This window comes from Mustela putorius, unplaced genomic scaffold (genome assembly GCF_011764305.1).
Source record: "Mustela putorius furo isolate JIRA1106 unplaced genomic scaffold, ASM1176430v1.1 tig00000873_pilon_pilon_pilon, whole genome shotgun sequence".
In the NCBI taxonomy this organism is placed as follows: domain Eukaryota; kingdom Metazoa; phylum Chordata; class Mammalia; order Carnivora; family Mustelidae; genus Mustela; species Mustela putorius.
In genome coordinates, this window is record NW_025421504.1 from 2,416,745 (window position 1) to 2,443,421 (window position 26,677).

Genomic DNA, 26,677 nt, shown 5'->3' on the forward strand with positions numbered 1-26,677 from the left:
CGTGTCTCTGCTTCCAAATCTCTGTTGTCGTGAGGACACCCATCACCGGGCGCCAAGGGCCCCCCAACACCCTCCTCTTCACCCGATTCCAACTGCAGAGACCCGATGTCCAAACAAGGTCCTTTCCTGCGATCCCCGGGGGGACGTGAGTGGGGGGAAGCAGGAGTCAAGCCAGGACCGGGGCAAGCCAGCCGCGGAATGGGAGCCCACGAGTGAAGCGCACAGGAGCAGCCTGGGGAGTCCCAGGAAGCGGGGAGGGCGGGAAAGACAACAAAGCAAGAGGGCAGAGTTCATGGCCGGGGAGGTCAGCACCACCAGCACTGCCCACAGATGGCCGGGTCCCGCGGCCCCATGATGGGGGACGTCTGCGTTTTCATCCCAGGCATCCGGCTGCCTGCCGAGAGTCCCAGCGCGCCCCGACTCAGCGAGAGGCTGCCCCGGCTGGGCCACCCGCCCCCGGAGAGACACATGCGCAGACCGTCCTGGAGGACGCAGCCTGTAATTACCCCAGCTGCCAGCAAACGGCATCCACTTAAATGATACGCAGGCGCCGGGAGAGGAGGCCGGCTGGCCCGGAGCTGCTCCAGGAGGCGCCCCCAGACATCTCAGAGAGGCGTCTGCCCAGGCCCGCTGACATTGGCGGCTTCCTGCCCGTAACCAACGCCCTGACCAGCGCCTGGAGAAGAAACTCAAGCTCCAGCCCCACCAGACAGCCTACGAGCCTCCTAGGATGCAGGGAAACTTCTGTGTCCCCAGACGGGGGCCGCTCGAGGGAGCCCGCAGGTGCAGGGTACAGGTTATGAATGTGACCTTCCAGATCCAGGCGCCCAGGTCAACAGCCCCAAGGGTGCCTGTGAAGGCCACCACCCATGCTGGCCCTGATTGCATTTTCTAGGTCGATCTGGGTGGGCCTCCCAGGGGAGGTGGGCTGGAGGCAGCCTCGAGGAAGCCTCGCCAAACCTTGTGCCAGTCCTGACCACACCGGGCAGACAGACGGCCACGTGACCGCTGACACCGGTCCAGCCCCTGCCCCCACGGCGCACTGCCTCAGGCCCCCAGGACATAAGCCAGAGCAACGGCTTCGGGCAGCAGCAGGCCAGACTCCGGAGTGATTTGCTCAGCTGGAATTTGGGAGTTATCTCCCTTGGCCCCAGACCTGCTGTCCCGTGCAGGGCCACGAGCCACATGCGGCTGTCGCCCGCCCACGGAGAGGTGCCCACAGTGTACAATCCACACCAGATTTCCAAGACCAAGAACAATAACAACAACAAAAATAAAGTAGAATGTCTCACTACCGGTGTTTGTGCCGGGAGACAAGCCGTAAGAGACTCTCAATCCTAGGAAAAAACCGACGGTTCCGGGAGGGGTGGGGGTGGGGTGTGTCGTATCTGGGGTTCAGACATTACAGAGGGGATGTGGCGTGACGAGCACTGGATGTTAAACACAACGGACCAATCACTGACCTCTACCTCTGAAACTGATAATACATTTTGTACGAATTAATTGAATTTAAACTTAAAAATAAAAATTAAAAAAACAATAATTTTATATTGATCATGCGTTGGAATGACAGATCTACTGGACTAATAAAAGATATTATTAAAATTCATTTTACCTGTTTCTTTTCACTTTTTTTTTTTTAGATTTTATTCATTTACTTGAGACAGAGTGAGGAAGAAAAAGAGAGAGAGTGACCCACATAAGAGAGAGTGACCCACTCCCTGATCCGCTGAACAGGGAGCCCCACTCAGGGCTCCATCCCAGGACCCCAGGATCATGACCTGAGCCTGAGGCAGATGCCTAACCGACTTAGCTGCCCAGGCGCCCCTTCTTTTCATTTTTTAAACCATTTTAAAATTATTTTTATTATTATTTTATTAGAGAGAGACGGAGAATATCTCAAGCTGGCTCCCTGCCCAGGGCTGATCCCGCATCCCTGAGATCATGACCTGAGCTGAAATCAAGAGTGGGAGACTGAGCCGACTGAGCCACCCAGATGCCCCTCTTTTCGCTTTTTTAACGTGGCCGCCCAGAAACTTTGCAGAGGAGGCCGCGTGGGCCGACTTTGAACCTCACCATAAGGAGGAACGTCCCCTGGAGCTCCAGAACCTCGTGGGGGAAGCAGAGCGCCCCGTGGCTCCCATCTGCTAAGGGACCATGAGCGATTCATGGGGCCTCTCTGAGCCCCGCTCCCCCAGGGGCCCTTGGGAGCCTGGAATGAGCGGCACAGTGGCCGCCCCACGGATGCGTTTGGCACCCAGCCCTCGAGGTCAACACCAGGGTTTACTTCTCATTTAATGCATCTCTTCCAGAGCTGCCCACGTGTGCCTACCTGCCTGCCAGTGCAAGAGTCCCATCAGCCCCCACGGCCGTGATGAGGGCTCAGCACCAGGGCAGGTGTGAGGGCTAACCCGGCGTGCGCAGGGGAGGGACGCCCAGCGTCTTCCCCGGGGCGGGCCACGGAGCCGGGGGTTCCGCCGGGGTGGGCACGTAGTGTGCCTGGCACACAGTAGGCGCTCAGTGACTGCGGGGAGCACAGAGCTGGAAGGTGGGTTTGCAGCCAGAAGGCTGACCCTCAGCCGCCCTGTGAGGTCACTCGGTCAGCCTGGGCTTTCTCGTCTGGGGAGTGGCGAGATTAAAGGTCATGGCTCTTAGGAGGAGTGCCGGTGGGAGTGGAGGGTCCCAGGCCAGGCCTGGGATGCAGGGCGACCTCCGGAAAGGTCCGTGCCCTCTCTCCTTGCCCTGATTGGGAGGGCGCATGGCCTGAGCAGGTCAGGGCCCAAATTGGAGTGGAGGGGAGGGTGGGGAGGCTGCCCCACTGGGAGGGGGCTTCGCTGCGGGAGCAGGGGGATGGACAGGCCGAAGAGGGAGGGCCAGGCAGCAGGTGGGTGCCGGTGCCCAGCCAGAGGGACTGGGAGTGTGGACATCAAGCAGCGACAAAATGGTATTTGGAACAGATTCACCAGGGAAGATGAAAAGCAAAGAGGCCCGAGCGACGTCGCTTGCCTAACCCAGCCGTGTGGAGATGAGGGCAGGACCCAGGGCAGGAGGGAAGAGCCAAGAGCAACCCCGAGAAGACTGTTTCCAGACCCTTCTCTCGACACATGCGTTTAGGGCTCTGAAGGACTGTGCCTCCACTTCCTGACTCCCTGTCTTAGCCTGCCCATTCTCTGGGAAGGCCCTTCCGTGAGTCTCCGCGTTCTTGGGGCCAGGCAGGGTCCCCTCACCTATAAAAGGGACAGTGAAGGAGGTCTCCCAGGCTGGACAGGAGCACTGAATGGTGCGACGTGATTGGCCGCCCTTCTACCAATCAGAAAAGGAGGCGGCACCTGGGTGGCTCAGTGGGTTAAAGCCTCTGCCTTTGGCTCAGGTCATGATCTCAGGGTCCTGGGATCGAGCCCTGCAGCATCGGGCTCTCTGCTCAGCGGGGAGTCTGCTTCCCTCTCTCTCTCTCTGCCTGCCTCTCTGCCTGCTTGTGATCTCTGCCTGTCAAATAAATAAAATCTTAAAAAAAAAAAAAAAAAAAGAAAGAAAGAAAAAAGAAAAGAGTCTGGACTCCTAGCTCAGATCCGGGAGAACCGAGGCTTTGGGGCGAGTACCCCCAGGGTCAAATCCCAGCTCCACCCCAAACCCAGGGTCTTAAAACTAATAGCAGTTTAGTGTCTCAGAGTTCTAGAGAACGGAGGTCAGAAAGGCGTCCCTAGGGCTGTACTCCCCATGCCCGCTCCCGGGCAGGACGCCTCTGTGCCTCCCTCGGATTCTTGTGGCTCAGGCGTCCCCAGTCTGCCTGACCCAGGTGCCTTCCCCTGCAGATTCGAGAACGTCCATGTGCATCATCTCCTTGTCTCTCTCTTACGAGGACACTTGTCATTGGAGGTAGCCCTTCCCCCAACCAGGATGATCTCCAGGATCCTTACCTTAATTACGTCTCTAAAGACCCTCATTCCAAAATAAGTTCCACCCCCAGAGTCTACCCGTGGCCCCCTCCAGCCCAAATTCACACCCATCTCATGAGCAGGAAACACCGCTCACACCCTGTTGCCTAGTGTTCAACTCTCTTTGCCTCAGTTTCCCCCCCAGAGCCAAGGGCAACTATGACTACCTCAAGCAGTGGCCTTGAGTCACAGGAGCTCCCTGGCTCCATGCTCTGTGACAACTGGAACCGGCGTGTGCTTCATTCCCTCCGGACCGTGCCCCACAAACCCCAGGCTCTCCCCAGGGCTGGCCACAGGCGTGAAGGGCCAGAGAAGGAAAGAGAGCCCCGCGGAGCACGCCTTCCAGCTGGAAGGGTGACGGCTCATCTGGGGCGGGGCACCCTAGGTTGGGTCCCAGCCCTGCAGCACCACACAACCAGTTAGAACCCCGGTTTCTCCCTCTGTGAGAGAAGGATGTGGCGTAGCTCTCAGTGTTGGGCACGAGCTGAATGACGCGCTGCCCCCCAGGCACAGAACACAGTGGGCCCAGTCCCTGCCGCGGGCCAGCAAGGGTCTCCCCGTAGCTGGGAGGCACCCGGTCCAGCTCTTGTGGGTTCTTAGTGCTCCCCCTTTTCTCTTCTAGCCAGGGACCAGGTTGTGCGTTGACACAGCCCTGCCACCCAAGCCACCCAGGCCGTCCCATGTGCCCAAGGCTGACACCGGGCTTGGTGTTAAAAGCTCCGCTTCCCACATAGTGAGCTGAAGACCCAGGCAGATGACACAGGTGCCCCACTCCTGACGTGCTTCTCCGAGGGGGCTGCGGTCGGTCCACCAACAGGCCCAAGTGCTTTCTTCCTTATGGCCGCGTCCAGCCGGCCAGGTCCCCCGTGCCTCCCCGGGCCCCACGGCCACCCCGTGCCTGCTCTGCCCAGGGCTGCCTGGTCCGAGATGGGCTCATATCCAGGAACCCAGGGCGTCCTGGGACCATCCAGATCCCAGAGAGAGTGAACGCCAACTGAGGATGAAAGCCTTCCTCCAGAACAAGGGGGTGCAGCTCACGCCTCGCCAGCCTCCGGACAGGTGTGCTCAGCTCCCCTGACCCCGGGAGCCCTCATGCTGAGCGGGGGCTCCGATCTGGGCTTGGTTGCCTGGGGGCCTCCCCGTCCTCACCATGACCATAAAAACAGTAAAACTAACTAATAACAACCGAGCGTTGTGCCTCACTCCTGACAGGTGCGGGAAGTTCCTGGCCTGTCCACCCACTCAGCCTCCAGCACTGCCCACCAAGCATTTTATCACCAGCCTGCTTTTCAGCACGGGGACACGGAGGCACAGGGCAAGGAGTCAGTGGCTCAAGGTCAGAGGACAGCGAATGTCCTGGTGGGGAGGCACGGGCCCGCAGTCTGGCTCCAGGAATCTGCATTCTTTAGCTCCAGGCTCTAGTTTCCATGTTTGACTCTTCACATCCATGTGCTTGGAGGGACGATGAGGCTTCTGAGATGCTTCTCAAAGGAAACCAGGTGGAGAGAAAGCCCTGGAAGCCCCGTCCTTCAAGTGCCTCCTCACATCCAAGGAGCTCGTCCTCTGGTCCGGTCTGAACCTGTTATCAGACCAGGACATAAAAGTCTCCCCATTCCCCTGCCCCAAACCTCCGAAGACCTCCATAGTAACTGGACCGATTAGGTCAATTAGATCAGATGCAAATTCAGTCCCAGCCTTGCGCGCAAACTGCCTTCGTCCTTCAGAATCCACTCCATCACCCACCCCTCCGCTCACACCGTCCCCACCCCTGCCTTCATTCTGGCCCTTGAACACGTGCATGCCTCAGGGCCTTTGCACCTGCTGTCCCTCTCCCTGGAACAAACCCTCCCCCTATCTTTACAAGGCTGGCCCATCCTCAACGTGCAGGTCATAATTCATATGCAATTTGCTCAGCCGAGGCCTTCTCTGACCACCCAAGGGAAGCGTCTTTTACGCAAACGCCAGTAAAGAACAAAACAAAACAAAAGGAGAATTCTTTCCCTCCAGAAAGAAGGTCAGGGCTGGGGCTGGACCAGCCCCTCGAAGGGGTTTAGTGGATACAGAGGCCGGAGGAGTGGATGTGAGCCGTCCTGGGATACAAGGTCCCCTGGCCAGCTGGGAGCACAGAGAGAGAGAGTAGCACAGGGCAGCCCCGAGGATAAGGAGGCCTTTGTCCAGGGCCTGGAGCCATTTGCCCTCAGGACAATGCCTGAGAGGCCTGGCGTCTTGGGGACTGGTGTAGTCTATGTGTCCCCCAGGGGGGGGCGGTGAGGGGCCCAAAGGTTCCCCATGCACAGGCCTGCTTGCCCCTTCACTATGGCCTCATCCAACAGGTCGGGACTCCCAGTGCCTTGCTGGGCCCCATAGCTCCCCTGTGCCCGCTTATGGCGCGCCGGTGCCTGGCTCTCGCCCCCCATGAGCCCCAGGCCAGCGGCTCTCCTCCTATCTCCCTGCCTTCTTAAGGACTACCTGTGGAGCTGAGACCGTGCCTCATTTTATCTAATATATTCCATCCGCTCATAGCGATCCAAATGCCTTCCTGTTGGAGGTGCCAGGAAACAGCAGACTCCCAAACCGCTCTCGAGGAGAAGGAATATGTGTGTGAGTGATAGAAAGGACGCGTATCGTGTCATTTACACATCATAATAAAACATGCAATATTCCGGGCGCCTGGGTGGCTCAGTGGGTTAAAGCCTCTGCCTTCAGCTCAAGTCATGATCTCAGGGTCCTGGGATTCAGCCCCATGTCGGGCTCTTTGCTCCGCGGGGAGCCTGCTTCTCCCTCTCTGTCTGCCTGCCTCTCTCCCTACTTGTGATCTCTGTCAAATAAATAAACTAAACCCTTAAAAAAATTTTAAAAATCCATACAATATTCTCCCTTTTTAAGATTCCTTATTTATTGCTTTATTAGTCAGAGAGAGAGAGTGCACAGGCAGGGGGAGCAGCAGAGGCAGAGGGAGAAGCAGGCTCCCCGCCGAGCAGAGAGCCCCCACCGGGCTAGATCCCAAGACCCTGGGATCATGACATGAGTCAAAGGCAGACGCTCAAGTGACTGATCCCCCCGGGCACCCCGAAGACAGCGTTCTTTACTGTAAATTCCGTGTGACCGATGGGCTCACAGAAGCTCTCCCTGACTTTCTGCCGGACTCTCGGATGAGCAGCAGCCTCGCCTGTGGTCATCAGGCCGGTGCAGTGCCAGAACCTGCATTGGTTGGCACTTTCACCTCCGCTGACCACCAAAACGACCAAGAGAGGGGCACCCGCGTGGCTCATTCGGTGAAACATCCGCCTTCAGCTCAGATCCTGGGTCCTGGGATGGAGCCCTGCGTCCTCGGGCTCACTGCTCCGCGGGGGGCCTGCTTCCCCCTCTGCTGCTTCCCCTGCTTCTGCGTGTGCGTGCGTGCTCTCTCTCTGTCAAGTAAATAAAATCTTAAAACAACAACAACAAAAAACCATGAGAGAGGAGTGTGTCCGGGTCTTTGCTCATGGCGATGTGAGTGGCCTCTGTGCTGAATTCAGTGCGTTTTTACCACGGGGAGGGCACTTCCTCCAGTCCCTGTGCCACTCACGACGTAAGGGCTTCGGGCACGACACCTACATTCACTCTGCGTGGGAGCGCCCGGCCGGCTCGGTCCGTAGCACCTGTGACTCTCGATCTCAGGGTCATGAGTTCAAGCCCCACGCTGGGTGTAGAGCTTACTTCAAAAAATGATTAATCAATAAACCAACCAATAAATAAATCCACGGTGCACGATTCTCCTTTCAATCGCCGTCTCAGATCAAGACAATCAGTAAAACAAAAAAATCGAGCCACGATTTGCAGTGTCTGCCTGTGTCTGGGGTGTAAACGTTCCCACCACAGTCCCTCAAGCTGCCAGTGTGAAGCCGCCGGACACGGCGTTGGGACAAGAAGCACAGTGGTCACCGCAGCCCAGAAGACGGCAAGCGCCTTCAGAAACATGGTAAGAATACAATGGCGTGAAATCATGAGGGAGAAATGAGTTTGGAGCCCTTCCTACCTTTGTCCTTCGTACAATTTACTTAACTGTAGGTTTATATAATTGAATTTTTAATAACGTTGTGTTGGACAACTAGGTCACAAAATTTCTGAAGATCGGGCCATCGGCTCTCGTGAGCCAGGACGAGCCGGCGCGCGCACATCAGTGGCAGCGCTGTCTTGTCGCTTCCAAAAGTTCCACTTACTCCACACCCACCTGACATGTACGCACTGAGCGTCTACTGTGTGCCAAGCCATGTTCTAGATGCGAGGTACACATCAGAGAGAGGAGGTGAGCTGGACCCTGTCCTGTGGACTCGTGTGCCTGCAGGAGAGAGACCAGGAGCATCAGCAGGACAGAGGACAGTCTCCCTAAGGAGGGGAAGCTGGTGCTCCAAAAAAGGGCCCAAGGAGACCGGGGTCACAGGGGACCCCAGGAGCAGCACGTTGAAAAGATGACGTCAGGCTCTCTCGTCTGGGCTGCCGACCTGCCATCCCACGGAAGGGGGAACCAGAGCTTCTGCCCAGCTGTCAACTTTATAAACCGCGGGCTTGGGTCAGTGAACAGACACAGGGAAACGCTGCCAGAAAAGAAGACCCGAGCTGCTCCTATCATTCTCAGGGCACGACGGGGCTACTACAGAGTTTTGGGGATGGGAAAGCTCCCCACCCAAACAGCCTGCATCCTGAAGGGGAAATTCTTCAGTAGAAGAGCTGAGGAGAAGAATAGGGGTGTGGGGGGAGCCTGTGTTCTGGTAGCTTGAAGCCACGTGGAGGGAAGTTCATTAAATGCTAACAAGTTAAAACAACAACAACAAAAAAACAACATTTGAGCAAAGACTTGAAGGAGAAGGGGAGGACCACGCCGCTATCTATTCCAGACTATGGTCACAGACAGTGCAAAGGTCCTGAGGCCCCAGTGTGCCTGGAGTGTTTGAAGATTCTATGTGGCTGGAGCAGAGTTGCAAGAAGGAAAGTCCAGGGCGCCCGGGTGGCTCAGTTGGTTGGGCGACTGCCTTCGGCCCAGGTCATGATCCTGGAGTCCCAGGATCGAATCCCACATCGGGCTCCCTGCCCATCAGGGAGTCTGTTTCTCTCGCTGACCTCTCTCCTCTCATGCTCTCTCTCTCTCTAATAAATAAATAAGAAAAATTAAAAAAAAAAAAAAAGGAAAGTCTGAGGACAGTAAGGCAGAAGATGACAGCGTCAGGTCACACGGGGCTTTGGCAGCCTTTGCAGGGGTGTTGAGCTGAGGTCTTATCTCCTTTTTGCAATGAAGAAACTGACGCCTGGAATCACCAGGTAGCAGGTGGGAAGGTCAAGAGAAGGCAGGTGGGTCTGGCTCGAATGATGCTGTTCGCATCAGTAGGTGTCCAGTTGTTTGGGGTCTCTCCCTGTCCCAACAGCCCTCACTGACCCGGCCTGAGGGTCCCATGAGCCAGACCCCTCGATTCCCAACACTTGTGATGGGGCAGCTCATGGGGCAGGGACAAAGCGGGGTGACTGCGTGTGTCGGCGCCAGAGCGGGCAGCATTCCAGCAGGCGTGGGGACTGGGCCTGGCCCCAGTCAGTCCCCTCCTCACTCCCCCACACCACATGAGTCTGGCCATCTTGGCCAGAGCTGGACGCCTGACCAAAGGGCTACCACTAGAGTCTCCCCCTACAGGAATGGCAGGATGATGGGGACAGCTGGCCACTTTTGAGGCTCTGACTGCTGGAGGGAGCTGGTGGGACTGGTGGGCTCGGGGCCGGACACTGAGACCAGAGAGGACGAGATCGGCGTCCGCGGAGGAACAGCAGACATTGGGCTCGGAGCCACCTTGGGTGGGGACAGGGCCAGCGTCACAGCGTGGGACGTAAACAGACCCACACTGATTTAATGCTCTGTCACCTTGTTCATAATTTTTGAACAAGCGGCTCCACTTTTTCATTTTTGCCCTGCAACGTGGACAGACGGCCCCAGTGGATGCGCCTGGGGCTGGCAGGCAGTCAGGAAAACCTGATGAGGGTCCCCCCGGGGCAAGGCGCTCTGGGTGAAGGTCCGGGGAGGCGCGTGCTCTTTGCGCGCCTCAGGACACGAGCCGGAGCGGGGTGTGTGGCGGGGGGGTGTGTGACCATGTGGCCTACCACAGGTCAGCAGAAGCAGGGTGCTGGGGGGCCTCCTGTCCCCCGGGACTCCTGCCCAGCGAGGCTCCTGTCTGCGGTGCTCTGGGACCGGTGAGGAGGGCCAGAAGCCGGCTGTTCTGAAACACAATTACGACCAGTCAGACAGGCCTGTTCAATACTCTATTGACAGATTCACCTTGGCAACCTGGAGCCCAGCTCCTCCAGAAGCACCTCTCCCACACGCTCTCTGGTCTTAAAGGCGCACCTCCCTCCCCTCCCAGCAGGGCCCTGGGCTTTGGCTGGGACCCAGCAGAAGATGGGGGAGGGGGAGGGGGACTCTTCCTGTTCAATGAGCAGCCGCCCTTCCCCTCTGCAGGGGGAACCTCCTCTTCGATGACCCCCAGGCCCCAGGCCCCCAGCCCTGGTCTCAGGAATGTCACAACAAAGTCCTTGCCCACCAGCAGCTGGACTTGGCAGAGATGGACCACCCTCTCAAGGGGGTGCACATAGAAATCCCAAAGTGGCAGGTGCGGGGGCGCCCGTGGCAGGCGGGGGTCAGGGTCTCTGCATCGCAAACAACCAGGCTTCGGATGAGTGATGTACAAACAGCCTCATCCACGCCGCTCAGAGACAACGAGCCCCATGTCTGCAGTCTATGTGCAAAACCCAGCCTTGCCTCTCTGGGAACCTGGAGTTGCCCCAGAGCTGGGACACGCCCCCCGGGGTGCGCACGGGGTCCCACCACAGAGCATAGCGCTGCTTCTTGATTCCTGCCACGGGGGAACCCAGCGACCAGGAGCGGCCCCCCTAGGTCAGGCTAAGACGCCAGCAGCAAGTGATCGGGGGGCTACGTCACCCCGGTTCAGTGGCTTTCACACCCTGCAGCATTGTATCCATGACCATCCACCTGTCTGTCTTTCTGGGCCTCTTTGGAGAAAAAAGGCTTAGTGTACACAGGAGTGTGTCTTCGCCGGGAGGTGGCAAGGAAGGGCAGGGAAGAGCAGCCTCGGCAGAGCGTGGGAGTGAGTGACCCCCGCACAGCCCAGCGGACATAGCAGCTGGGAAAAGCCGTGCTTCTCAAAATTCCAAGAAAGGCTTCTCTCCCACGTAGACTTCTGTAGCGATATTCCCCTGGTCCTGCGCAATATTTCTTGGTGTCTATGGGACTCATTCTTCATCACCGGGCCAAAAAAGGAAATCAGTAATCACCAGTCGGTTCAAAAAGGGAAAGACGTTTTCTCTCTATGGATCTGCGTCCATGAGATTCTGCCGTTTCTTTGGAATAAAAACAAACGAATGAACGAAGGCGCTACCAGCTTCAAAAGCAAGGGGATGGGGGTGGGGGAGGCCTGGGTCCGTTTCTGAATCTTCCGATCTGAATGAGTCAAAGAATACAAAATCACCCCATTATAATCATTACTGTCAAATTGCGGGCAATCAGCTCACAGACACAGGCCAGACGGACATCGGGAGAAATCTGTAGAGCCAGAGCCGGGCCTTAGCCTGCAGACCGGGACTCTCAAAATAAAAGGACAGACAGGCAGGCCTTGTGTTTCTAGGTCTTGTGTTCCCATTACTTTCACATGCTTTTTACTTCAACGGCATCAGACGGAAACCGGCATTCCCAGCCGAGGAGAAGTCGTCCCCAGGATGCCTACAGGTACCAGGGTACATAGGCAGGTGAGCGTTCTGGGCCCCCCCAGAACCATCAGTCCAAGGCCAAGGGCTGATTACCGACACCCACCCGCAGGGAGAGCTGGCAGGCCCCACTCACCAAGTCTCCCCAGACGTGGCATTCTTGAAACTTCTCCCAGAACTTTCATGGGCCCTGGGCACTGCTCTTTTGGTGGATCCTTCATCCCTAAAAAAAGTATTAAAAATTGGGGCGCCTGGGTGGCTCAGTCGGTTGAGCAGCTAGCCTTCAGCTTGGGTCGTGGTTCCGGGGTCCTGGTATTGAGTCTTGCATTGGGATCATTGCTCCGTGGGGAGCTTGCTTCTCCCTCTCCCCACCCCCTCCCAACACTGATGCTCTCTTGTGCTCTCTCTCCTCTCTCTCTCTCAAATAAATAAGTAAAATATGTTTTTAAATGTATGAAAAATGAGTTTTTAACTGCATTGGTATACAGGTAAACATATCAATATTATATGCTAAGACATTGTCTTTTTTTTTTTTTTTTGTAAGATTTTATTTATTTATTTATTTATTTATTTGACAGAGAGAGCGAGAGATCACAAGTAGGCAGAGAGTCCGGCAGAGGGGGTGGGGAGCAGGCTCCCCGCTGAGCAGAGAGCCCCATACCGGGCTCCATCCCAGGACCCTGAGACCATGACCTGAGCCGAAGGCAGAGGCTTAACCCACTGAGCCACCCAGGTGCCCCAAGACATGGCCTAAAGATTTTTCTTCTGATTTTAAAAGAAATTAGAGGTACAATGGAATATTATTCAGCTTTAAAAAGCAAGACCATTCTGACACCTGCTACATACGGATGGCCCTTGAAGGCATGATGCTGAGTAAAATACGCCAGACAGAAAAGGACAACCGCTGTATGACTCCAACTATATAAGGCACTGGAGTAGTCAAATTTACAGACAGAAAGTAGGACGCTGGGTACCAGGGGCTGAGGGTTTCTGTTTGGGGTGATGCCGAAGTTGCGCGGGTGAACGGGGGTGATTCTTGCCCAACAATGTGAACATGCCCAGTGCGGCTTGAAAATGGTTAAAATGATAAATTTTATATTACACGTATTTTTTAAAAGACTTTATTTATTAATTTGACAGAGAGAGAGAGAGCACAGCAGAGGGAGTGGGAGAGGGAGAAGCAGGCCTCCCGCCGAGCAGGGAGCTGGATGCGGGGCTCCATCCCAGGACCCCAGATCATGACCTGAGCTCAAGGCAGATGCTTAATGGACTAAGCTACCCAGGCGCCCCAGTATTACACGTATTTTATAATTTTCTTCATAAACGACTTTCACGGAGGAGGAAGAGGAGAAGGAGAAAAGAAATTAGACCGCTTTTGTGGATCCCTAAAAATACCTCCGGCCCTGGCAGCCGGGCCTGGTGGAGGAGCCGCCCTGCCCCAAACTCGGGGCTGGCTGGGCCTGCGCACTCCCTCCCTACGCCCTTTACGGCCCCACACGCATGCGCACATCGCTACATTTGCCGCCTACCCTCCTCCATCAGTGACTACCTTAGCCCAGAAAAAAAAAAGAAATTCTGAACTTTATCTGGAACTTTAGTGACTATAAATAATCTCAAGATCTAGTCCAACCTAGCTGCTGCCATTCTCAAGGCCACTGTCCCCACCAGAGGAAGAACTGGGGAACTGGGGTCCCTTTTCCCTACTTGGGGTATCTCTTGGGGAATTAGCGCTCCCCCAGCCAGCGACCCAGGAAGCATCCCTTACAGGGAAGTATCAGGGCACTTTTAAGAAGTGGCATTTGGGGAATTCTGGGTGGCTCAGTCGTTAAGTGTCTGCCTTCGGCTCAGGTGATGATCCCGAGGTCCTGGGGTGGAGCCCCACCCACATCAAGCCCCGCATCAATCCCCACATCGAGCTCCCCGCTCGGCGGGAGGCCTGCTTCTCCCTCTCCCACTCCGCCCTGCTTGTGTTTCCTCTCTTGCTGTGTCTTCTATCAAATAAATAAAATATTAAAAAAAAAAAAAAAGACATTTGTCAGGCACAGCCACTTTTCCATCGCGAACCTCAGTTTGGAGGAGAGAGTCCCTGGCGGGGCTTCTGCTCCAGGCTCCCCTTCCCACTTATCCCCACGTGAAGTCAGGCTGGCTGGGCTGTTGGGGACACCTGCGCTGTCATACCAGTTTGCTTCTTACAGGCCCTTGGACAGCAGAACAAGGCAATTTGGGATGCTCTTGACCTGTGACCTCCTTGAAAAACCTCAAACCAAAGATGCACAGACGCTCCTCCTGACTTCTCAGTGGGAGGGGAAGGGCCTCGGGCAAGGGGCGCTGTGGGAAGCAAGGGCCCTGGCCACCGAGGATGCACTGGGCCCTAGGTGTGCAGGGCCTCCCAAGGTTCCAAGTCGCTCTGGGTCCGCTTGTTTCTGGCTGGAGACACAGCAGCTTCGCTGCCAACGCGAGGGAGGGGGGCGCGGGCTCTGCAGCGAGAGCCCCCTCCTCGCCTGCCTGCGCCTCTCCTTCCCACTCCCCGAGAGGCTGGGAGGGCCGCCCTGGCCCAGGCCCCAGCAGCCCGCCAGCCCGAGGGGAGCCCGCCCCCTAGGGGAGGGCGCGGCGGGTGCAGGCTCTTCGGCTCCTCTACCCCGGCCCCGCCTGGGCCGCGGACCCGGCAGGTGAGGCGGCGGCCAGGGCCCCCCGGGAGCCTAAGGGGATCCCTCGGGGGTCCGCGGAGACCGTCCCTGGAAACGGCCCTCGGGAACAAGTTGGGGAAGGGGCTTCTTGGGCAGACCTGGGGCTCCTTCCAGTGGTGGTGTTAAGGAAGGGGACCCCCACGCACGTGGATCAGGATTCGGGAGGGCGGGGTGAGGGGTAAGGAAGGCCTGGGTGATCGCGCCAGACGACCTTGTCATCGGAGTGGGGGTGGGGCGGGGACGGGGGTGGGGGGGCTAGACCTGGAGGGACGAAGTTGCCGGCAGACAGACTCCGCTCCGGAAGTGGCCAACCCGGGGGCCCGAGAGAGAATGTATGGGACTCTGGGGTGCCTGAGGCGTTACCGCCCGCCCCCGGCCCCGGGCCCCGCGCGGCAGGCCGAGCTGTGCTGCGGCTGGGCCCTCCCGGCCGCCATCCCACGGTCACGGGATCCCCGAGCACCCCCTCTGTTCGCCCCTCGATCCTTCAGGGACACCCCCGCCCCCGGTCCGGCGGGGCTCGCCGCGTTCCCGCCCCTGGGGATCGATCGGCCGGCTGGCGACGCGCGGCCGCGGCTCCCGAGCCTGCGCCCCCTCCCCCGCTCGGGCTACGCAGGACGCGGCCTCCGAGCAGCGTCCTCGCCGTTTCGGGCCGCGGCCGGGCCCCGCTCCCCGCCAGCCTGGGAGGCGGAGACGCACCGGGCCCTTCCGATCGCGCCCGCCCCGCCACGCCGGGGTCGGCAGGGGGACCGAGCGCGAGCCCAGCCTCCCCGGCCCGCGGCGCCCGGCCCCCCACCCCACCCCCGCTCCTCCCCGCCGAGCCGAATGCCCTCGCGGGCGCGCGCTTCACCCTCGGCGCGCCGCCAGGCCGGGCGGGGGGCGCGCGGGGGGCTGGGGGGAGGGCGGGGTGGGGTTGCGCGGCGGCGAACGACCACTTCGGGGTCCGCCGGGCGATTTTAATCCGGTTCCCGGCGTTGCCGCAGCCGCTCTCGTTTGGAAAAAGGAAAGAAAGAAATCTGCCCTGCGTGTGGGCCCCGCTGGGTTCGGGGGTGCGACGGGGGCATCCGAGAGCAAAACACGGGGCGCGGACGTGGAGGGGCGACCTCGCGGGCAGGGGAGGCCCGCGGGGAGACCTTGGGCAAACCAACCCCAGATGAGAACACAGCGCGCAGAGGCCGTTGTGAGCGCGCGGCGGCGGCGGCGGGCGCTGGAAGCGGCTCCGAAGACCATGTTTGAAATATGGATCCCGGGGGCGCAAATCGCCAGGCCGGCAGGAGCCCCTCGACCCAGCCTGTGGCTGGGGGTCGCATGGGCTTCTCCAGGCTGGCGGGGGCGGGGGGGCTGCCCTGACGTGGGGAGGGGTTGGGCCCGCGGTCGTCGTAGAACACTGCTCGTCGCGCTCCTGCGCCTGCGACCCCCGCGGGCCGCCACGCCGAGGCGAGGCCCCGCGGGCGCCAGAGTGGCCCCGGGAATGCCCAGGACCTGCCGGGGGGCCACGACCTGGCGGCGTGCCGGGCCCGTTGCCCCGCCCGCGCGCCCTGCCGGACCCTCCCACCTGGCGCCCCAGCTTCAGCCCCGAGCAGCCCGCTGCGGAGGGACGCCCGGGCGTCAGGGGCTTCGCCACCCGAATGAAAGGCGACCTTTCGCGGGCGGTGTCACAAAGAGCGCACACATGGGGGTGAGGACACAGAGGGCGGAGGGGCGCCCTTAGGAACAAAGCCGTCCCTCCGAAGGGTGCGGGGGGCGGAGTGCAGGGCTCCCACACCGCCTCCCGGCTCTTCTCCTCCTACCCCCCACGCACAGTCCCGCCAGGTCAGCCACCGCTCAAAATGCGAAATTACAAACGCCAGTGCTGACGTCAGAGACAAGTTCCCCAACTAAGAGCAGAGGAGAGAAATGAGCCCTTGTTGAAGCCCGGATAGATTCTGCAGTCGTTATGCTAGTAAATTCTCCTTGGCTGTCGGAAACCCACCTCCGGGGACCTAGAAAGCCACACCAGCTCGAGAGCTTCGCTAGTCTAGGACTGGCCCGGGAAGTCACAGGCGGTCCCTTCCGGGCAGAACTCAGACCTGGGGCTCGTGGGCGGGAGCTGGTAACTCCGTGCAGGGAGTCCATTGACGGAGAAGACTTGCAGACTCGTTGATTTCCCTGGGTTGGGGTGGCTCAGGCCCCATCAGGGACCCAAAATCGCATCACCCTCTGGCCCAGGGCCATTAGAGTCTCTGGCTTCCCGGGGTCTACTCTTTCGACCCTCTCCCCTCCACGAGGGAGGCTGCGGCTCGGGCACACAGCATCGCTCCTCACTTGGGGCCCCTGAGGGCCCCTGGGGGCCCCAGCCTGATGGGGCACCCAGAAGGCTTCTGCCCCTCAGCGGAACCCAGGGGCGCAATCCGTCTTGGCTGGAAGGAGGCAGCGCCAAAAGCGACCCTTCTCCGGGGTTCCCCAAGGGCTCGGGATATCCCGGGTCAGAGGCAGGGGCCCCAGCTGAAGGCTGAAGGCTCTGGGAATCCCGAGTTTAGGCTCCACTCGCCTTCAGTTCCCTCAGATGGGTCAGTACCGGGTAGAATGGTAGTGGAGGCCATCGGGGAGGCTTCCCTGGAGGGGCTCGCGGGACGCCTCAGGGGGGGCTTCCAGGGCACTCCCCGCTCCAACCGGCACCCCCAGATTCTGTCTTTGCCTCCTCCACGCAGCCCATTGGTGCTTCCGCAGACCTGGGCTCCTCCCCACACCCGCTGGCAGATGAGGGGTGGTCTAGGGCCAGGCCAAGGTGAGGCTGGGGCTCTAGGACTCGGCCTCTCTCCATATCCACCCCCCCCCCACGAGGACAAAGTTAGTAACCGCGCAAAGGGCGAGTCGCCGTGTTCTGCCGGTGCCTGTGTATTTCGGTCACTTGGTGCAGAGAGGCCTGGAGCGGGGGTGGCCGCAGGCTCCCGGGGGTTCTGAGGACCTTGGGGGAGTCCCCTCCCGCCGTCGGGGGCACTTGGCGGCCGCTCGCACGACCACACGGGCAACTACAGAAAAGATCCGCTGTACTGGCTGGCGAGAGCCACCCTCCTCCCCAGATCGGCCACACGCCCAGCCCGGCTCGGGCGCAAAGTCGCCGTCGGGGTACCGCGTGCCGCCGCGTGGCCCCCGAGGTCCGGAGCGCTGACCGGGGAGGTGCGGGGGCAGAGGGAGCCGGCCACGCAGGGCGGAGTCCAACGCCCCTGGCGGCGCAGAGGCTGCAGCAGCCCCACCAGGATGGCGCGGAAACACCCACTAGAGACAGATTTTCCAGGGGATTTTCTAGTGAGGGGGCTGGCGAAGTGTCGGGAAGCTCAGCCCCTCCCGGGACGATGGGGCTGTCCGGGACAAGGTCGCTGCAGACCTCGCACAGACTGAAAGCGCCTATGGCCTGGCGGTTGGCTCTACGTGTAAGGGTGACTGTTGTGCTGACAGCGTTTCCCGCGCCAGCCTCGGGGTCCCTGCCCCCTCGGCAGTTAAGTTGCCCCACCTGAGAGCTCCTCGCCCTGGCCCAGAGTGTCAGGATAAAAGCCCAAAACACAGGAGAAAGACGTTCTCCCTGTGTCCCCCCTCCCCAAAACTCCGCCTACCCCAGCTTCTATAAACCCCGAGAGCCCCCCCTCCGACCCGAGCGAGGACTACAGGCAGGCGCCGGCCCCATTTAGCCCCAGCCGGCCCCCCACCCCACCCCGACTCCTCCAGGAATCTTGGGTCTGTGCCTCGAGCCTGTCGGAGAGCAGTCACTGCAGACCGAGCCCCTCTCTCGTGCCGCCCGAGGCGACCCCCCACTCCCAGAACCGCTCGAAGGGAGGAGCCACGCTAGTCGTCGCCGGCAGCGGCCGAGCTGGAACAGAAACGGCCACCGCCGCGGGAGCTGCGAGGTGGCGGTGGAACGGTGGAGTCAACGCGTGCGTCCTCAAACACCAGACTGTCTCCAGGCTTCTCCTGGATTCCCGGGAGAACGCGAGCCCCGAGCATGCTTTAGGGGTTCGCTTCGGCCCCTCTGCCCTCCCTGGGTCTCTCGAGGCCCCGCGCGGTCCCCACCCAGCATTCTGGGACGTGTGTCAGGGCGGGAGCCGAGACCCGGATGGCTCTTTGCCCGCCCCCCTCGCGCGTTCCACTCTCGCTCGGCGTTTGCTCTTTTTCTTTCTCCTTGGACGCTCAGCCAAGGGATTGCGCAAGCTTCCTGCTCCCGGTCCTTCAGGGGCCAGGAGCGGGGGGCCCAGACACGCCCCAGGGCGAGCGCGCACGGCCCCTCCTGCACCCTCTCCGGGTCCCCTCCGCCCTCGCCGCGACCCCAGCGAGCTCGCGGCCCCGCGGGCGGCGCCCTCGGGAGGCGGCGTGGAGCGCAGCAGCTCCCCCAGCCGGACGCCGGAGCCGCACGCCGAACGCGCCGTCTCGCCGCCGGAGGTGCTAAACTTCACACTCGGCGGCTTCTCGGGAGGGCCTCGGCTCGGCTGGCTGTCGGGGACCGGGGACACACGGTCCTGACGGCCGCTTGGCTCCTGAGCCAATGCGTTCTCCGGCTCCCTGCGCAGCCTCGATGTGCCCCTGCTCAGCCTGAACGTCTCGGCCCTCCCCACTCCCGCCCGATGCCGGGACCCCACCGAGTCCCCTCGGTCCCCCAGGCAGATCCGGACATGCCCTGCGCCCCCTCTGCAGTCGCCCCCTCTCGTCCAGCTTGGCCATGGGGCTGGGGCTAGCGCGGTCGCTGCTGGAAACAAGGCAGCCCGGCCCTGCCCCACTAAGGAGAGTGCCGGGGGGCAAACTGCGAGCCGGCGGGGACCTGGGGTGGGCTCGGCCTCGGAGCCCCCTTCCGGTAAGGTTCCGGATTGCTGGGGCCCCAGCCTGGCTGCTCCTCCGTCTTCCTCCTCGCTTTTCCTTCCCGCTCTCCCTGGCGATCCCGGGAACCCCGCTCTCTCCCTCTCCCTGCCCTTTCTCTCCCGCCCTCGCCTTCCTAAATGCCCGGAGCCTGGAGGGGCGGGGCGGGGCGCGCTGGGTGGGGGGCGCAAGCTGCCCCGGCCCCGATTCTGCCCCCTGCCGGCGGCTCCCCGCTCGCGCGCGCGCGCGCGCGTGTGTGTGTGTGTGTGTGTGTGCACATGACGCAATTCTGTGCAACTGGAAACTGCAGTGGATGCTTCCGTGGCCCCCAGCAGGGGTCCCCGGGCGGCTCACACCGAGAAGGAGAGGCGCAGGGGCAGGCCCAGGCGCCGCGCTGCAGGCGAGGGGTCGCCGCCGAGACCCTCCCGGCCGTGTCAAGCTCCCCACCCGCCCTGCGCCCCGCGGCCGGCCGCACCTCTCCCGCCGGGTCCCGCTCCCTCCCTCTCCCGGGCCCGCGGATCCCTCCCCCTGCACCTCCCCGGCGCCCTCCTCCTCCGGCCCCCCTCCCGCGTCCTTCCTTCTCCCCCCCGCCGCCCAGGCCCGGGGCCTCCGGTAGGCCCGGCTGCGCCAATCCCGGCCGCGGCCCGCCCCCTGACGCCGAGCTGGGCCCGGCGAGGCCCCGCCCGCTGACGTCCGGATTTGCATGAGTTCTTGTGCAGCCGCGGCCCGGGCTCAGTTGTCTGAGCGAGCGCGAGCCGGGACGCGGGGCGGGCGCGGGCAGCGGCTGGCGGGCGGGCGGCCGGGCTGTGCAGGGAGCGGCGGCGGCGGCGGCGGCGGCGCGGGCGGCGCGGGCGACAGGGGCGCCTCGGCCGGGGCGGCAGCGGGGCGCCGGCGGGAGCCAGCAGCGTCTGCAGCCGCGCCGGCCCCCCGCGCCCCGGCGCGCTCCGGCTCGGCCATGGAGCTGCCAGCTGTTGGCGAGCACGTCTTCGCGGTGGAGAGCATCGAGAAGAAGCGGATCCGCAAGGTAGGGCGGCGCGGGGGCGGCGGCGAGGCGGCGAGGGAGCGGCGGCCGGAGCAGCCCGCGAGGAGGCGGGGAGGGGGTGGGGAGGCTGCGGGCCGGAGCCGGGGATCCCGCGGAAGCTGATGGAGTGCTGTCTCTTCCCCCCTCAGGGCAGAGTGGAGTATCTGGTGAAATGGAGAGGCTGGTCCCCCAAGTAAGTGGCGGCGGAGGGGCGGGGGCGCCGGGTGCCGCGGCGCGGGGCTCCCGGGCTCCGGACCGCCGAGCTGGTGGGGTGGTGGGGGGAGCGGACGGGAGGCGGGGTGGAGGTGGGGTGGAGGGAGGAGGGGGTGGGGAAGTCGGTGGCAGGCACTGGGGAAGCCGAGCCGCCGAGCCCGAGCCCGGCGCCCTGTGTTGTGCTCCGCTCTCCGGGAAATGCCATCACTAATTTATGCACTAAAAGGAGCCGGAGGAGCTGGAGAGACGCGGGGCCGAGCCGGGGAGGCCGGCGGAGGGAGGGAGGCGCAGGCACTGACTGATGTGCAGCAGAAAATGGCTCCTTTCCCCTTTCCCTCCACCGAACGGCTCCATATTGCAAAACCAAAAAAAAAAAAAAAAATTAAAAAGCGACGAAAATGCAATTGTGTGCCTCTTCCCTCCTAGTGGTGCGGGGAGAGGAGGAAAAAAGGCAGAAAATGTTGGGAACTGTCACTGCGCTTTTGGTGGGGAATTTTTTTTTTTTTTTTAATTTGAAATGCGAAGGCACCGGATGGAGACAGACGCGCACGCACACACACACACACACACACACATACACACACACACAGAGGCATATTTTTATATTGCTGAGTATTTGGGGGTGCTTGCCGTGACACCGGGCTCCAGGGGTGCGAGGGGGTGTGCGGTGGTGGGGGGGGGGCTGGCTGATGGTGATCGGATTAGGGGTCAAATGGAGAACAGCTGAAGCCCTCGCGGAGGCTCGGGGTTGGGGACGGGAGGGGGACTGCGACTTTGCCTTTCGGCTGCTTTGCACGCAGGGTTCCTGGTGAGCAAAGTGGCTTTGGAACATGTCGCAGTAACATGCTTAAAATTCTTGACAACTGCAAAATAAACTGCTAGTTTCGTTTTCCTTACCCCCCCCCTTTCCTCCTGCCCTTGTGTGTTTATTTTGACTTGGGGGGGGGGTGTCGGGGACCGTGTCAGGCCTGCAGAAAGCTCCCCTCCACCCCCCACATCCACAGCTAAATAGCTTTCGGTTCTTGAAGACAGAGTAGGGCCTTATGTCATTCCCCACCTGGAGGCCGCAGAGCTGGCTCGGTTTTTTTTACGCCGTGTCCCCTCCCTTTTCCCTTGCAAGATATAACACGTGGGAACCCGAGGAGAACATCCTGGATCCCCGGCTGCTGATCGCCTTCCAGAACAGGTGAGCGTCCCCCCGCAGCCGCCGCCCGCAGCCGTGACCGTATATGGGAATGGGAGAGGGGGCCACGCTGCAGTGGGGAAGAGGGGAAGGGCCTGGAGGGGGCCGGCGGGAGCCCCCTCCCCCGACGGGCCTGCACCCGCACGGCTGCGGCCTCGGCTTCTCTTCCCCAACGTCCTTGGCGGTTGCGGCAGCCTGGGGGTGGGGGCGGGGCGGGCCGGAGAAGGCGAGGCTGGTGTTTTGGGGGGAACTGCGAGGAGGGTGCGTGCGGGTGGCCCTGCCGCTGCCCGGAGACCTCGGGGCGGCTTCTGCCCCCCCCCGGCGGGCCCCCCTCTCTGCGCAGCCTTGGAGCCCCACCCCCGGAGCCTAGGTGTTGCTTTCCTGTGGCCACTGGCCGCTTGGCACCAGCACCTCTCGGGGCAGCTCCGAGGGAGCTGGCGTTGTGAAACCGCCGGACGTCACGGAACTGAACTTAACCTGTTGGGGGCTGGAGAAAAGTTGACTTGGCAAGGCCCTAACCACCCTCCCAACCTTCGATCCCCCCTCATCCAGGGAGCTTGGGCTCCGCAGGGGGTAGAGCCTGTCTGGTGCTGGGTGCCCTTTGCACCCCCCACTGGGCTAGTCGGTGGGTGTGGGCCCCCATCCTGGGGCAGGGGGAGCTTGGCCCAAAGGGCGTGGGTTGGGAGCTGCCGGGTGGTGGAGGGGTGGCTTGTGACGCGGGGCTCATCCTTGGCGCGCACAGATGCTTGTCGCGCTGCAGCTGCGGCAGCTGGATCCAGCGCCCGTGGCTGCGGTTCTCTTTTTCGGGGAGGACCTGAGCGGGGGAGGGCGGGCGCGGAGGGGAGGCGCGGCCCGAGTCCGAGGAGCTCCGCCACCCCCGCTGCCTTCCATTCCCCCTCCCCCTTTTATTTTGCATTATTTCCTGTGGCGCGTTTGGCGCTAAAACTGAACTCTAGACCCTCGGAGCGAGTGACCGGCGGGGAAGTTGCTCTCCCGCGACGCAGGGGGGCGCCGAGAAGGGATCCTGCCCCGGTTCCACCTGGGAGTTCATCACCCTGTAACCATGTCAGCGGCTGATGCCATGTTGCATAATGGGTCCCCGAAGAATTAGAGCGCAGGCTGGTGCAATGCCACGCAACTTCGGAGTCAGGCCCCGGCCCGGGCCCCCGGGCGCGGCCGAACTCCCCTGGGTTAGCCCCCGGGCAGGGGGGTGCCTGGGGTCGCTGGAGAGCGCCCGCCTGGCCCCGCAGCGGGTTGCAACTTTGGCACGCGTTGGGGGGGTGCCCCGTTCTTCTCCCAGGGAAGGCTGGGCCGTGCCGGGACGATCTGAACGCCAGCCTCGGGTCACCCTCCGCCAGGCCGCCGGCGGGAGCCTGACGGTGGTGTGGGCCGGGGCCACCTCTAGTGGCGTTCATTAACAATTGGGAAATCGAGGCGGCCGGGAGCCCAGCTCGGCGAGGGGGCGGTGCTTCCGCGCACCACCCGGCCTCGCTCCGCCCCGCCGCTCCGCCCAGGCCGACCCGGAGCCTGTTCACCAGGTGGTTGCGAACCTGGCCAGGCCGTGGCCTCCGCGGCCGGCCCCCGCCCCCAGCCCCTAATTGGCTCATTTGCCGCCGTGTAAACAAGGGCGCAGCCCCTCCCCCTGTTTAGGGCCCGGCCGTAGGAAAAAGAGTCCTCCCTTCTGCCGGCGGCACTCGTTATCTGAATCTTAATGAGGTCATTAGCATCCCGAGCCTCTGATGGGGAGGGGACGTGTTCCACACACCTCGTTTGAGCCTGTTTGCATCCCCTGGACCCCCGCGCCCACCTCACTTTGCGCGGGGCCGAGGGCCCAAGGCTGGGGGCGCCAGTGCATCACCCACGCTAGCGCCTGGCTGCCGTCTCCCCCACCTTGAGGCAGAGCTGCGGGGGGGCGCCAGTGCAGGTGCGGATACCAGAGATGGGGGAGCCCTTGGCGGAGCACCCCTGGGGCAGAGGAGGGTCCGTACGAGCACAGAGCGGGGCTCTGGGACCGGTTGGAGGTGCCCAGCTGGTGGCACAGTCGACCTTCTGCCCTGAGCTCCTGATGCCTCTGGGTCATGCTGGCCTGGCTGCTCGCAGGAGGGGGTGGGGGGAAGGCGCCAGCGCAGGTTGGACCTTGGCAGGAGGGGAGGCCACCCGGAGGCTAACCTCGCGGCCCTCTGTTCCCTCCCCCAGGGAGCGGCAGGAGCAGCTGATGGGGTACCGGAAGAGAGGGCCGAAGCCCAAACCGCTGGTGGTGCAGGTGAATATGGTCGCTGGGCGCGGGCCTGTCCACTCGTCCTCCCCTTGCCATTGCCACCTGATCTGCCTCCAGGCGCAGAGGGCAGGGAGACTTTCTCCAGAGCACCCAGTTCCACTTCCTTTCCTCTTGACCTCCAGCTCAGGCCTCTAAGGCAGCCGCTGACCCAGCTGCGGCTGGGATGCTCCTGGTGCGGGAGGCTTGCCCTGGGGCTGGCCTTAACCCTCTTCTCACCTCCCGCTCGCATCCCTGCCTCCTTCCCCCAGGTCCCCACGTTTGCCCGTCGCTCCAACGTGCTGACTGGACTTCAGGACTCCTCTGCAGACAACCGGGCGAAGCTGGAGCTGGGCGCCCAGGGCAAGGGCCAGGGCCACCAGTACGAGCTCAACAGCAAGAAGCACCACCAGTACCAGCCGCACAGCAAGGAGCGGGCCGGCAAGCCCCCACCGCCGGGCAAGAGCGGCAAGTACTACTACCAGCTCAACAGCAAGAAGCACCACCCCTACCAGCCGGACCCCAAGATGTACGACCTGCAGTACCAGGGCGGCCACAAGGAGGCGCCCAGCCCCACTTGCCCGGACCTGGGCGCCAAGAGCCACCCGCCCGACAAGTGGGCGCACGGCGCGGGGGCCAAGGGCTACCTGGGAGCTGTGAAGCCCCTGGCCGGTGCCGCCGGGGCTCCGGGCAAGGGCTCGGAGAAGGGCCCTCCCAACGGGATGACGCCGGCCCCCAAGGAGGCGGTGACGGGCAACGGGATCGGGGGCAAGATGAAGATCGTCAAGAACAAGAACAAGAACGGGCGCATCGTGATCGTCATGAGCAAGTACATGGAGAACGGCATGCAGGCCGTGAAGATCAAGTCCGGCGAGGCGGCCGAGGGCGAGGCGCGCTCCCCGGGCCACAAGAAGCGCGCCGCCGAGGAGCGCCACCCCCCGGCCGACAGGACTTTCAAAAAGGCAGCGGGGGCGGAGGAGAAGAAGGCGGAGGCGCCGTCCAAGAGGAGGGAGGAGGAGGCGCAGGGCCCCGGCGACTCGCAGCCCCAGGACGCCGGCTCCCGCAAGCTGTCCCCATCCAAGGAGGCCTTCGGCGAGCAGCCCCTGCAGCTCACCACCAAGCCCGACCTGCTGGCCTGGGACCCGGCCCGGAGCGCCCACGCGCCCTCCCACCACCACCACCACCACCACCACCATCACCACCACCACCACGCGGTCGGCCTGAATCTCTCCCACGCACGCAAGCGCTGCCTCTCCGAGACCCACGGCGAGCGCGAGCCCTGCAAAAAGCGCCTCACGGCGCGCAGCATCAGCACCCCCACCTGCCTGGGGGGCAGCCCGGCCGCCGAGCACCCCACCGACCTGCCCCCTGCCGCCACCCTCCCGCAGCCCGAGGTCATCCTGCTGGACTCGGACCTGGACGAGCCCATAGACTTGCGCTGCGTCAAGACGCGCGGCGAAGCCGGGGAGCCCCCAAGCGCCCTCCAAGTGAAGCCCGAGGCGCCCGCGACGGTGGCGGCGGTGGCAGCTGCGCCAGTGACAGCGGCGGAGAAGCCTCCAGCCGAGGCCCAGGACGAGCCCGAGGAGCCGCTGAGCGAGTTCAAGCCCTTCTTTGGGAATATAATTATCACCGACGTCACCGCGAACTGCCTCACCGTCACGTTCAAGGAGTACGTGACAGTGTAGCTGGAGGGGTTCGGAAGGGGAAGCGCCATCCCCGCGGGTGGCCCAGCACCTGGTGCCTAGGGGCGGATTCCTCCTCTCGCCCGCCACGGGAGATCCGGGCCTGCCCCGGTGCGAGGACGCCCCAGCCGCAGCGTGCGCGCCCCTCTGCGCCCCGCTGTCGGCTCCTGGCTGGGGCCCGACCCCCGGCCGGCAGTGGCTCTTTCCACGCGGTGCCTGCGGGTCTCGCCCCCGACCTGCCCCATCCCCGCGCTGGACCTCCCCTCCCTCGTGGACCTCCGGGACTGGCAGGGCAGCCGCGCGCCTCGGTCTCAGAGTAATAGTATTATATTTTAACCGTGCTAACTTGTCAAGTGCAGACTTTACTCCCGTTTGTACGTGGTGTTATTATTGAAATGTATTGTTTGAGCTCAAAAGGCCCGGCCACCCCCTTCGGGCTGATATATATATATTTATTTGTAGGTATTTATATATTGAAATATAAAAACCTAGATTTATGGAGTTTCCTCTAGATCATGTTATATTCTATATCAGACAAACTATTTTCTGTTGACCTTTCTTCCTGTTCATTCAGTATTTCGGCTGATTTCATTTCCTCCCCTTCCTGGAACTGCAATACCAGTAACGTTGGTATATATTTTTTGATACCGTACACATGGATGTGTTGTTTCTATGTGCAAAAAAAAAAAAAAAAAAAAGAAAAAAAAAGTTTGTTTAAAAGCTAAACGAGCTCTCTAGAAACTGCTGCTACTAGAAATGTCTAAACTATAAGCTTCCAATTATTACCTGCTTGAATGTAAATATTAAATGGAGATGTTGAAGGTGCATTTTGGCTGTTTTGAGATGAGCGCGGAGCGCTGGAGGCTCGGGAGGCGGCCGGACCCCTCGCCCCACCCCACTCTGCACTTATCCCTTAGGTCTGGGGGAGGAAACCTCCCCGCGTCCTGCGCTAAAGCTTGTGCAGAGGCAGAGCGGAGTGGTGGCAGGGGCCGAGGCGCCCGCGCCAGAGGAGTGACCCTGCTCCCCGGAAGTCGAGAGGCGCTCCAACCGAGAGGGGAATTCCTGCGGGGGGAGGGGGTGTCAGCGTCGCCCCCGCCCCCAGGGCTCCCCAAGCGGGCGGTGCCCTGGGAGCTGGTAGACC

The 26,677-nt window shown here is 61.8% G+C and overlaps 2 protein-coding genes across 2 annotated transcripts; both read left to right on the forward strand.

The window, feature by feature from the left end:
• The first annotated feature begins 10,047 nt into the window (after positions 1–10,047).
• On the forward strand, positions 10,048–19,875 carry LOC123393543 (translation initiation factor IF-2-like). Its single transcript, XM_045085995.1, has 4 exons — positions 10,048–10,148; positions 10,414–10,564; positions 14,051–14,344; positions 18,065–19,875. Exons 1-4 carry the CDS (start codon positions 10,048–10,050, stop codon positions 18,851–18,853), a joined length of 1,335 nt encoding a protein of 444 aa, XP_044941930.1. The 3' UTR covers positions 18,854–19,875.
• Positions 19,876–19,988: 113 nt separating this feature from the next.
• CBX4 (chromobox 4) lies at positions 19,989–25,682 on the forward strand. Its single transcript, XM_045085772.1, has 5 exons — positions 19,989–20,207; positions 20,354–20,397; positions 21,538–21,603; positions 23,797–23,863; positions 24,127–25,682. Exons 1-5 carry the CDS (start codon positions 20,139–20,141, stop codon positions 25,537–25,539), a joined length of 1,659 nt encoding a protein of 552 aa, XP_044941707.1. The 5' UTR covers positions 19,989–20,138; the 3' UTR covers positions 25,540–25,682.
• Positions 25,683–26,677: the final 995 nt, after the last annotated feature.